The following is a 13,398-nucleotide window of genomic DNA, read 5'->3' as shown; positions in this document are numbered from 1 at the left end:
TGCTGTATGGATTTCATGGTTCTCATTTCACTTAGGCTTGTTCTTATTTTTACATTGTTGTTATCTCATCCATATCAAAGTCAAGTTTCTAAGTGACACCTAGACACAGTGTAGGCGGCCATTTTGTGGAACTGAGTTTGACCATGCTGGGACCACCAATCAGAGCACTTTTTAGCAGTGATATCACCAAGGAACGAGACGAGTGTCTTAGAGCTGTCACGTGTTCCTCAAATGCTTTATCGTGGATATTACGTTCAATAAAATGTCTGCCTCAACTGTGTGTAGGTAAGTTACTAGGTATTCTGGAAAGGGTTCAACGAGAGCAGGTCTAACTGGTATTCTACACGATTCCATCCCATTTGAATGTGGCTAGAGATCAGAACAAAGATGGACGCTGATATGTAAGTCATTGATGCAGGTTGATTTAAAGGAGGTTCTCCAATTGCAAACATATCGTCATTTTAGTGCTGAGTGTTGGTATAGGTCGACCACCAGCATCATTCATGATTACACAGTAGACCAAGAACACGTCCCATTGCAGCGAAGAAAAAAAATAATACAAGAGGTAAAAATCTTTTATAAAATCAAACTGGAAACTTTTTTTAACTTCCTCTACAATTAAATGTAAGGTAAGTAGCGGCTTTCAGCAGGACGCCCCACAAGCAGCTGCTGGATGGGAGTTCTCCAGAGTTCAGATATTATATATGAATTACTTTTTTTAACCTTTCACTGCAGAGAAAGTTAAAGAAGTTTCCATGTATTCTTGTTAAAAGGGTTCCCCAACAATAAGCTAATCACAGGGTAGCAAGTCTTCAATTTTCTTGCAGTGCCACCACAGAAAAAATGAGACATGAAACATTTCCCATTAATGCCCGTAAGTTCAGGTCCTCAAGATGCACTCCACTAGATGAAGATCTTGAAGGGGAAATTCTCTTCTATTGGCTCCCTAATAGAGTATTTTAAAATGGGGTTTCTAAAGCACACAACATGACTTGGTGCCCATCGAGGTTAATGGAAATCTGCTGCCAGATCCTCCTAGCTGTAATTCTGTATGTCCAATAGATAGGGGTTGTTAAATACTAATTTGAGAACCTCCTTTAATTTTCGATTAAATATTCTCACAAAGACAATGGTAGGTCTCTCTGCCATTAATGCACATCCTAACTCATCCTTCTCCACTAGACTCATTGACTTCACCCACAGAGTATATATTAAAGGGGAACTATCGCAATCTATTTGTTATACTAGTGAAAAGTACTTACACGCTACAGTTTAATTTATGTTTTATTTATTTAGAAATCAATGTATAGTTTTGATTGTATTTTATGTTATTGTTCCGTATATACCGAGGAATCTTTTGGCTGCCATATGCCTGATATATTTCATGTGTTAAATATATTCCTGACATATGGGTGGCCTACTGTTGTCAGGTTTATTAGTGGACTGCTTAGTGAAATTCCTTGCTGTAAAAAGCACATTTCAGTCATAAATCAGAGCTTTGTTCTGAATTCCCAGAGTCTTGTTCCTAAGCACCTCTTTATGTTTGTTTTTTATTGAAAATTGTAACCGTAATACACTGAAAAATGACAAATAATGGTGCAAAGTATGCAGTACCTATGCAATTTGCCCCTATGTCACGGAGTATATCCCACTGGTCGGAGCATTTTCGCATCCTGTGCTGAGAAGTATAGAGTTTCCTTTGGTACTTACACTGTTTGGGTGCGGTGGATGCTAAAAAGTAGTCTCCCAAAAAAAAAGTACAATAATAGGCACCAAGTCTGGTTATTGATGAGCTCCACCCTATTGCACACGGATTATAAATTATTATAAATGACATCATCTCTCGCCTTCAAAAGGTCTATGGTTGTTGTTAAAGTCCTATTTCTGTAGAAGTTCAATACTATCTAGGAGCGGGACCGAAAAGTAATATGTTCTTGTTTACCTCTTCGGATGAAAGAATGGCATAGTATAAATGATTCTGATCTGTACCTATTTTTTTATTTTGTATCACTCAGCCTGTAATTTCCCTTTTCTCCGTCTCACTACATGTTTAAAAACAGAGTCATTTATTATAAAGCAGTAGATAGATAACTAACTGGGAGGAGGGGAGAGGAGGGATATGCAGCTGCAGCTACCGACATCAGAAAGCAGAAGAAAGAAAGGAAAAGACTCACAATATGTGGATTAGACACATCTCTGGCTGCACTACATCTAATGTATACAGGTCCTTCTCCAAAAAATAGCATATTGTGATAAAGTTCATTATTTTCTGTAATGTACTGATAAACATTAGACTTTCATATATTTTAGATTCATTACACACCAACTGAAGTAGTTCAAGCCTTTTATTGTTTTACTACTGATGATTTTGGCATACAGCTCATGAAAACCCAAAATTCCTATCTAAAAAAATTAGCATATCATGAAAAGGTTCTCTAAACGAGCTATTAACCTAATCATCTGAATCAACTAATTAACTCTAAACACCTGCAAAAGATTCCTGAGGCTTTTAAAAACTCCCAGCCTGGTTCATTACTCAAAACCGCAATCATGGGTAAGACTGCCGACCTGACTGCTGTCCAGAAGGCCATCATTGACACCCTCAAGCAAGAGGGTAAGACACAGAAAGAAATTTCTGAACGAATAGGCTGTTCCCAGAGTGCTGTATCAAGGCACCTCAGTGGGAAGTCTGTGGGAAGGAAAAAGTGTGGCAGAAAACGCTGCACAACGAGAAGAGGTGACCGGACCCTGAGGAAGATTGTGGAGAAGGACCGATTCCAGACCTTGGGGGACCTGCGGAAACAGTGGACTGAGTCTGGAGTAGAAACATCCAGAGCCACCGTGTACAGGCGTGTGCAGGAAATGGGCTACAGGTGCCGCATTCCCCAGGTCAAGCCAATTTTGAACCAGAAACAGCGGCAGAAGCGCCTGACCTGGGCTACAGAGAAGCAGCACTGGACTGTTGCATGTCATTCGGAAATCAAGGTGCCAGAGTCTGGAGGAAGACTGGGGAGAGGGAAATGCCAAAATGCCTGAAGTCCAGTGTCAAGTACCCACAGTCAGTGATGGTCTGGGGTGCCATGTCAGCTGCTGGTGTTGGTCCACTGTGTTTTATCAAGGACAGGGTCAATGCAGCTAGCTATCAGGAGATTTTGGAGCACTTCATGCTTCCATCTGCTGAAAAGCTTTATAGAGATGAAGATTTCATTTTTCAGCACGACCTGGCACCTGCTCACAGTGCCAAAACCACTGGTAAATGGTTTACTGACCATGGTATTACTGTGCTCAATTGGCCTGCCAACTCTCCTGACCTGAACCCCATAGAGAATCTGCGGGATATTGGGAAGAGAAAGTTGAGAGACGCAAGACCCAACACTCTGGATGAGCTTAAGGCCGCTATCGAAGCATCCTGGGCCTCCATAACACCTCAGCAGTGCCACAGGCTGATGGCCTCCATGCCACGCCGCATTGAAGCAGTCATTTCTGCAAAAGGATTCCCGACCAAGTATTGAGTGCATAACTGAACATAATTATTTGAAGGTTGACTTTTTTTGTATTAAAAACACTTTTCTTTTATTGGTCGGATGAAATATGCTAATTTTTTGAGATAGGAAATTTCGGTTTTCATGAGCTGTATGCCAAAATCATCAATATTAAAACAATAAAAGGCTTGAACTACTTCAGTTGGTGTGTAATGAATCTAAAATATATAAAAGTCTAATGTTTATCAGTACATTACAGAAAATAATGAACTTTATCACAATATGCTAATTTTTTTAGAAGGACCTGTATGTACAGCTGAAGAAGAAAGCATTAGAGGTTTTGTTACTTGCATAGGTAAGTAAGCATTAAACAGGAAGTAGTAGTAATCATGACTTATAGTAATTTATCATTTGTTAATAATTTTACTATCTGCACTATCTGGCATATGACTCTAAAGTTAGACTTAAGCTGGCCTTACACGTTCAATTAATGTAGGCAGGGGCGTTGCTAGGGTCTCAAAAGATCCGGGGCACAAGACCCAATAAATATGTGCCCCCCCCCCCTCCCCCCCGCACTATGCTGTACTTTTTATACAGCGGCACTTACCTGTCACATCCAGGGCCTCCAGGTGACGTCTCCTCTCTGTCATCATCTTCTCCACTTGGTCTGGACAACTTCTCTCAGCCGCCTCGTCTCTGCAGAGTGTGACACACAGACATCTTAGCTTCCTCACATTCTATCATTATCCCCCAACTGGAGTCCCCACAGTGTTATCCTGCTGCTTGCTATGCCAAAACCTCAACCCCCCCCCCAATACCCCCAAATACTATCCTAACGAAACATTACTGCCCCCCATAGTAATAGTGCTCCTCATAGTCCCACCAATAATAATTCCCTTCTAGAATGCCCTCGTTAGTAACACTGCCCCAACCGTGATAATGCTCCTCAACAATGCCCCCATTATTAGAAGAGCCCTCCCATATTAATAATACCCTCACAGAGTACCCAGTAGAAATAAGGCCCCCTATTGTTCACCCAGTGGTGATAAAGCTCCCTACAGACCCCTCAGTAGTAATAAGACCCCCATAGTGCGCTTAGTAGAAATAAGGCGGATCTATAAGACCCTCCTATAGAGCCCCCAGCAGCCTATAATGTCCCCTGGATCTGCAGTGCCCCTGCAGTTATAATCCCCCCTCCACCATACAGTCCCATGTAAATAACATCACCTCCTCCCCAGCTGCCTCCAACACACAATCCCATGTAAACATCACCCCCTAAGGCTACTTTCACACTTGCGTTCGTGCAGATCTGTCCTGTACTTGTACAGGACGGATCCGCACCGATATAATACAAACGAATGCATCCGTTCAGGACCGATCCGTTTGTATTAGATTTGAATTTCTAAGTCCCAATACTGATCCGTCCTGACTTACATTGAAAGTCAATGTGGGACGGATCCGTTTACAATTGCACCATTTTGTGGCAATGCAAAGAGATCCGTCCCTATTGACTTACATTGTAAGTCAGGACGGATCCGTTTGGCTCCGCAAGGACATGCGGACACAAAAACGCTGCTTGCAGCATTTTGGGGTCCGCCTCCAAAATGGAACGGGGGGCCGTACGGAGCCGAACGAATGCATTCTAAACGGATCCGCATCCATTCAGAATGCATTGGGGTTAAACTGATGCATTTGGGGCTGCTTGTGAGAGACCTGAAACGGATCTCACAAGCGGATCACCAAACGCAAGTGTGACCGTAGCCTAAACCAGTGTTTCCCAACCAGTGTGCCTCCAGCTGTTGCAAAACTACAACTCCCAGCATGCCCGCACAGCCAAAGGCTGTCCAGGCATGCTGGGAGTTGTAGTTTTGCAACAGCTGGAGGCACACTGGTTGGGAAACACGGGCCTAAACATTAAGTCCCATGTACATAAACATCATTCCCCCCCACCATCCACTTTCCACATACAGTCCCATGTAAATAACATCACTCCCTCCCCCAGCCACCTCAAGCACACAGTTCCATGTCAATAACATCCCTCCCTTTAGCCCTAACATACATCCCAGTTAAATAACTACAACTCCCAGCATTGCTCTGCCTCTCCCTTCACTTACCTCTCCTGTACAGACATCAGCATTAGGCTCCTTCTCCTCTTCACTCTGGTCCAAGCCTGCCCTGGTCACATGATGGTGACATCATCCAGGTCATCCTATCACAGCCTGTTTTGCTGATCACATGACCTGTGATGTCACCAAAGGTCCTTCATCTCTTCCCAGTGTAAGATTCCATTGTATTGCCGTTCTGTGTACGGCAATACAGTTGTATCTAGCAGGCAGCCCAGGCCCCGAATGTTTTAACCTAGCGACGCCCCTGAATGTAGGCCAAATCCACTGAATTTGTGTAACCTGATGGCTATCTCGTGTGTATGGATTTGAGAAACAAATGATCAGGATGTTAGATTTCAACATGTCTGATCCTAATTAATAGGTTAAAAGAAAATAGTAGACAGTGCTCCTAGGCAGATTATGGGTTATGGTGAAGTCACCAGTTGCATAATGGGTTGTCTATTCCCAGACGCCCACTAATACACCTAAAGGCCAAGAGATCCTTCAGAAATAAACACTCAGGGGTCCCTGTTTAATGGACATCCTAGGCAGGGGGGCACTAAACCATCAAAACCTTCAGAACATGAAGAGTTGGTGCCAATGTAGAACATGATATGGAAGGAAACATACCGTACATCCAGGGTTCAAGAGTTGCCCAATACAACACAGAAACGGTGTAGTAGGCATAAATGTAAACTCACTTCCTCATAGCGGTTAGTAGCAAATCAACCACTTACCCCCCCCCCCCTTCCAATAGACATGTAGGATTGGTAGGCATACAATGAATGGTGTCCTGTCTCTGGATAATGGATTAATCCAACCCTGTTCTCAAGGAAGGTGAGCTACAGCCAGAGTAGTGTGCCCATTCATGATGGAAAGCAGTGGAAATTTTTGGAAGCCATAGTTATTGGATGTACAGCATCTAAATATACATACAGAGTCTGTACTTTAGCTCTTGGGAAAACGGTGAAAACATGATATTAGGCGTTAAAGGGGTTTTCTCAGAAAAAACACAATGGTCTATTTTTCATTCCAAAGTCCAAGATCATCAGTGTCTGATCGGTGGGAGTCCAACACCTGGGATCCTGGCCAATCAGCTGTTCGAGAAGGCATCGGTGCTCGCATTAGTGCCACAGCCTTCTTGCAGCTTAGCCTAGGCCACGTTCATCAGTCACGTGGCCTAGGTGCAGCTCAGCCCCATTGAAGTGAATGGGGCTGAGCTGCAATACCAAGCAAAGCCACTCTGCAGTGTACAGCGCTGTGCTTGGTGAGCTGAGAGAAGTCTGTGGTGCTACTGTGAGCGCTGGTGTCTTCTCAAACAGTTGATCAGGCTGTTTGTCCCTGATGTCAAACTCCCAGAAATCAGAAAACCCCTTTAACCACCATAAGATATTCAGTATTTATGTGCTGTATGCATTTTAATGAATTCGTTTTGAAGCTGGTGAATTATTTACTGTTTTTTTTTTTTCCTTCTCTGTCCTCTTCAAGGGGCTTAGAGATGGAAAATTAAGCGTTCACAGGAAAAAACAATATTGGATTAAAAACACATACTCATGACAAATGACTTTTTGGGGCATTTTTAAAATTTAGAGTATTCCATTTATGCTTTTAATTTTTTTTTCTAGAAGATATAATGTATAATCTATTTAAATCTGTGTTTTGTAACTGTAGTTTAGGTTTGGCACTACAGTTCCACATATTCCAATGTAAAAGTCAAAACCATTTTAATGATTTAATAACCTATAATTTGTTAAGATTTATAATAAGAATAATATTATATTATGAACATAAATAATGATACACAATATTTCTGAAAATATATCACATTTTCATAATATAAGAACCAAATCTGTTTATAATATAGTCTGTAAATAGATGTAGAGTAACTTAGAAATACACAAAGAGCCAAATTATGTTAACAGATTTTAGCTACAAATTGTCAGTAAATGTATAATTAGTCAGTAAAAGATCAACATTTTTTAAATTTACGGGTAAGGCTAAAACTGGATCTCAGATAAATATGTATGTATGACTTCACCTACAGTTTTAGGTCTACTTTCTTTACTTTCTTAATTTTGTCTAATGGATTTTTAGAATTTTGTCAGACTGTTCACTGTTAATATTTCAAAATGTAATAAAAAAGAGTTGCCAAATTTCAAATAAATGTAAAAAAAATTAATTGAAGAAAAAAGTATTATTAGATATCTTAATAGCCAGTAATGGTGATACAAATAGTAGTAGTAAGTAATGGACCCATGCTACATACCAGGTATATAATTATAGTGTTAATTAAAATCTTGAATGGGAAGACAATTGGGCCACGACTGTGACCGCTTCTTTTTTAATCTGTCGTAAATGATGCTGTATTCCTGGTTAGAATTCATCTTTATAATCAATAACTTCAAGATAATTCTTCAAATTTGAAAACCATTATAATTTGCAGGAAAGAATCTCAGATGCTGTGACATTAACTTGCTCGTCTTGCAATAGCAATAGGCATTCAAACAGTATGCAGACATTTCCAGCACAATACAATGGATTTACCAGGATGGGCTTCTTCTGGTTGAGAATTACATGACGCACAAGTGTCATTGACATGTGGCGGCCCTTCAACTATGATCATTTTTAGAGATTTCTGTAAAAGAAATGTGGGGTCGTTCTCCAGTATTGGGGTTCTCTAATCAGTGAGTCCATCTCCTAGCATGCAAGCAAACAGTTGGTTTTACCAGTGGAAGCTATGACCATCTGTCTTATGATGACCTCTCAGCTGAATGGCTGTCATTGACATCTAATGTCTTCCAGAATGGGGAATGCTCTGGCTCAAAGAGGGGGATCACAAGTGGGCAACCTTTCTCTACGATATCATGAAACATTCCCTTTAACATGAAAATCCTGATGAAATAAATCAGCCTTTGGGCAATAACTGAGAATTCTACATATCCTACAAAGTTTTAATTATGTGAATTCCTCTTCAAGTCCAAAGCTGAAGCCATGTTGGCCATGAACACCAAGCGACACTAATATGCATTTCTTAAAGAGCAGTATAGGGAATACTTCTGCCAATTAATCTACATAGCAAAAGCATTACAGGAACCCTCCAGTTGTACTTATTCAGTATGAAGTCCTTAAAGGGGTTTTCTGACTTTTTTTTTATACTGATGAACTATCCTCCGGATAGGTCATCAGTGACTGATGAGCGTTGGTCTGACACCCGGGAACCCCACCAATCTGCTGTTTGATGAAACCGCTGCGTTCTCACAGCTTACCAAACACAGCTCTGTACATTGTATAGTGGCTGCACTTGATATCGCATCTCAGCTCCATTCAGTTGAATGGGACTGAGCTGCGCCTAGGCCACATGACTAATGAACATGACATCACTGGCCTATGGTAATCTGCAAGATGAACATGACGCTCACAGGAACACCGTAGCTTTCTCAAACAGCTGATTGGTGGGGGTCCTCCACTGATCAGATACTGATGAACTTTCAAGAGGATAGGTCATCAGTATCAAAAATTTGGAAAATCCCTTTAGTATTTCATGATTACAAAAGGTCTCTATGCTTCTGTAGGGCACCAGATTGTGTTAGTCACAGGAGAAGGGCAAGTTTCCACTCCCAGTGCCCAAGATGTAAACATGGCCAGTAGCCAATCACAATGGCTTTTTGGATTTGGTGGGTGATGGGACCAAGTTTTGTAGGTAACTTTTTGTCTTTGTGATTGAGATCACTTATTTAAGATGAAATAGTTTTCAAATGAAAAGATTATTATACATTTGGTTGACAGTTTTATAATTTTTAGTTCCAAACCATAACCACTTTTGGTAAATTGGAGATAATTTCTAATGATGATTGATTTCTAATAATTGTTGTTTGTATTTGTTTGGCCACAAGAAAATGAAGTGCATTTATCTATGGACAAATCCAGCAAAATTGACTTTTTAGTCTAACCTCATTTTTTGTGTGACTTAAAATATAAATGGAATAAGCATATTTTACCAGTCTATTGCGTATTTCACCAGTGACCACTGGGTTTATTTGTTGTTAAGATAATTTATGTAAGATTTTAGATGTGACTTTATTTATAAATTGTTAATGGACACTTAAAGGAACCAGTAATATCCTGGCCCTCCAACATGACCCACTTGATACCAAATATTCTTCCCTTGAAGGTCTCACGTATTTCCTCATTGTAAGGACATGGGCTTAGAGGGCCCTCCACAAAAAGAAGGTGGTGGCCTAAGAGTTCACTCATAGGTTTTTAGAATTCCTATACATTGAATGCACCCACCAGTCAACTTCTTAACGAGGTTGTACAGAATTGGAAAAAAAAATGCTTTCTTCTGTAAACAGCACTATACCTGTTCACAGGTTGTGTCAGGTAACACAGATCAGCTCCAAGGTGACCCGTGGACATGTGTGGTACTGTTTCTGCAAGAAAGCAGTCATGTTTTCTTATCCTGGAAAACCTTGTTAACTTGTCTGATCGGACTTTTCTAAAACCTTTTCAAGGAAAACCACTAGGAAAAAAACATGGTCATGTTGAAGGGTCAGAGTAGCCTTTCTCCATATTGATAGCCTGTTTGACTGGGAAGGGCAATACACATGTAAATGTCATTGCATTTTTCCATTGACTGTTTCTTTTCTTCCTAGAACAATGTCAGCTTTAAGCACATTTTCACCATTTGTTTCAGCCGTGTAAAATTGCATCGAATGAGAAGCTGATTGCAAATTGTTAGATTTACTTTTTAATTTTCTATTATTTTGTCAAAATTACCCAGATTTGGATGTAATTTAATACAGATGTTTATGTGTTGTGTGCTTTTTCTGCATAGACATTTCTGTCATGTGACAATAAATATTTAGTAGAACGATCTGCGCTGTGTCGTGACCTGTTTGAATTCAACATCTGCTTCAACGCCAAGCTCTAGGTCAACACAAACTTGATTTGAACAGAAAAGACCAACAAATTTCACTTTGAACTCATTGTGGACACATTTTTTGTTTTGTATTTGACAATCAGTAGAAGAATAAAATGTCTATAATCGATCATATGTTCCCATCATCATGAAGTGCAGAGCAATCTGTGGACAGCATGTTATGAAGCAGGAGAAGCAGATTGATATATAGTTCTGTGGGAAAAGATTTAGTACAACTTATACAGTATTTTATTCATTTAAGTTCATTTTCATTCTAAACTTTGAAGTCAAGGAGGTGGCTTTCTCTAGTCAACAGTAGGACTACCTCCTTGACGTTAAAACTCAGAATGAACTTGAATTTCAATGAATAAATTTAGTTTTTCTTAAAGGGCCTCTTTCAGCAGATTTGTACCTATCACACTGGCTGACCTATTACATGTGCACTTGGCAGCTGAAGATATCTGTGTTGGTCCCATGTTCATATGTGTCCACATTGCTGAGAAATATGATATTTTAATACATGCAAATTAGCTTCTAGGAGCAACGGGGGCGTTGTTATTACAACCAACAAAGACTCTCACCCAAGAAAGAAATTTAAAAATTCTTAATTTGGAGGAATATGGCAATAGCTTTAAGGAGGATCTGAATATAGATTTATTTTGCTCCATAGAATCCACGGAAGCAAAGCTAACAGCTTTTAATGATTGTATAGAGGCCACACTAAACACCTTAGCACCTATGAAACATAAACAGCAACCTCGCCCCCCTAATAAAAACCCGCCTTGGTTCACTGCTGAATTAAGAGAGGATAAAAAGACTACCAGAGCCCTTGAAAAGGCCTGGAGAAAAAAATCCCATAGAAGACACTAAAATTAAATACTAAATAAGTATGAGAAAGTATAGAGATAATATTAAAAATACCGAAAGAACATACTACTCAAATAAAATAGACAATGCGGCTAACAACACCAGAGAACTTTTCAAAGTGGCTAAACAACTAGCCAATCCTAGATGTAAGATTGCAACAACGGAGCACTCTCCAGCACTGTGCCAGCAAATGGCCGACTACTTTGCTGAAAAAATCCAGAAACTTAGGGACAGTATCCCTATGGTTCATAGGACGGACGAGACACTTTCTTCTTCACTCTCAACCTTACCCTATTCCCTCACAAAATTTTAGCCCATCTGAGGAGAGAACGATTGAAATCATTGGAGCTCTTAGATCCTCCTCCTCTCCTCTAGACCCATGCCCGGCGGCCGTGGTGAAGTCCACCGCGGTTGCAATGGCACCATACATTCGAGACATTATAAATAGTTCCTTTTCCAGCGGTCAGGTGCCGGCTATTCTGAAGCAGGCAGTGGTAATACCCCTGCCTAAGAAACCGGCGCTACCTGTGACCGATCTGAGTAACCTTAGACCGATTTCAGGACTGCCGTTCGCTGCAAAGATAGGCGAGAGGGAGGTTGTTGCACAACTACAGGGATATCTGGAGGCCAATCACATTCTTGACGACTTCCAGTCGGGATTCCGACCCGGAAGGGGTACTGAGACCACTCTGGTCAATGTCCAGGACGATCTACTGATGGCATCAGACCAGAAGGACTCTATGGTCCTAGTCCTTCTGGACCTATCATCCGCTTTTGACACTATTGACCATCAAGTGTTACTGAACCGGTTGAAAGTGGTAGCGGGATTAGATGGAAAGGCCTTGGCATGGATGGTCTCATTTCTCCAGAACAGGGTACAACGAGTGAAGCTGGGGGTATTTCACTCAGACGATCTCCCACTGTCCTGTGGAGTACCACAAGGCTTGGCACTATCCCCAGTCTTGTTCAACATCTATCTGAGACCATTGGCCGACCTCATCAGGAGCCACAATCTTTAGTTTGATGTTTATGCAGATGATACACAACTGTACTTTAGGCTTGCCAAAGGAACAGTTGATCAAGTCGATCTGGCCGGATGTCTCTTGGAGATTGATCACTGGATGAGTGCCAATCATCTAAAGCTTAATGGCACCAAAACTGAATGTATTACATTCAGTGACCATAAAATTACACCCTCAGCACCCCAATGGCCATTGTCTTTTGGACCTGTCCCTGAGACAGCCATCCAGGTCAGGGACTTGGGAGTGGTCTTGGACTCCAGATTAACCCTGGCTCCTCAGATAAATCAGGTGGTTAGTACCTGTCACTACCAGCTGAAACTTCTGAGGAGGATCTTAAAATACATTGAATCCCCTCTCAGGAAAGCCTTGGTCAGAGCAGCAAATCAGCAGTCGGTTGGACTACTGTAATGCCTTGTACACAGGACTCCCTAAGAAGAACTTGCATAGACTTCAACTTGTGCAGAATGCCGCAGCAAGGCTACTAACGGGTGTTGCCCGTCGTGAGCATATCACTCCCTCTCTTAATGCCTTGCACTGGCTCCCCGTCCAACAACGGGTGATGTTCAAGATTGGATGCTTCATGCATAGGGTATTCCATGGTGTTGGGCCCCTGTACCTGCGACGTAAATTCACCAGGTATGCCCCGTTGAGTACATTGAGGTCTAGTAACTCTGCGAATTTTAACATCCCGCAAGTTAACAAGATCAGACGTGGAGGTAGATCCTTTCTGGATCAAGGGGCCAGATTTTGAAACCACCTACCTCTGGCCCTGAAAATGATTCCCAGTCTTCTCTCATTCAGACGTGCACTAAAAAACCTTACTTTTCAAACAGGCGTTTGATCTTCCTATATAACACTTATTTTTGGTTCGTATAATTTTGGGGGTTTTCCTAAATTTTAGTCTATAAATTCACGGTTGGTAATGTCCCTTCTATTTTAAAGATACTTTTTCCTCACGTTTATTAATTTTGTTCTCTTCACATTCTCTATATCTCGTCCGAACC

At 41.1% G+C, this 13,398-nt stretch overlaps 1 protein-coding gene across 1 annotated transcript in view; it reads left to right on the top strand.

Moving 5' to 3' along the window:
* SLC4A10 (solute carrier family 4 member 10) overlaps nt 1-12,391 on the top strand; it is a 196,740-nt gene extending 184,349 nt beyond the window's left edge. Inside the window, 1 exon segment of the mRNA XM_044303185.1 lies at nt 11,686-12,391. Within this exon segment, the coding sequence (XP_044159120.1) occupies nt 11,686-12,391 (706 nt within the window).
* The last annotated feature ends 1,007 nt before the right edge of the window (nt 12,392-13,398 follow it).

Source organism: Bufo gargarizans, chromosome 8 (assembly GCF_014858855.1).
Source record: "Bufo gargarizans isolate SCDJY-AF-19 chromosome 8, ASM1485885v1, whole genome shotgun sequence".
NCBI classification, from domain to species: domain Eukaryota; kingdom Metazoa; phylum Chordata; class Amphibia; order Anura; family Bufonidae; genus Bufo; species Bufo gargarizans.
This window is presented reverse-complemented; position numbering and strand designations above follow the sequence as displayed.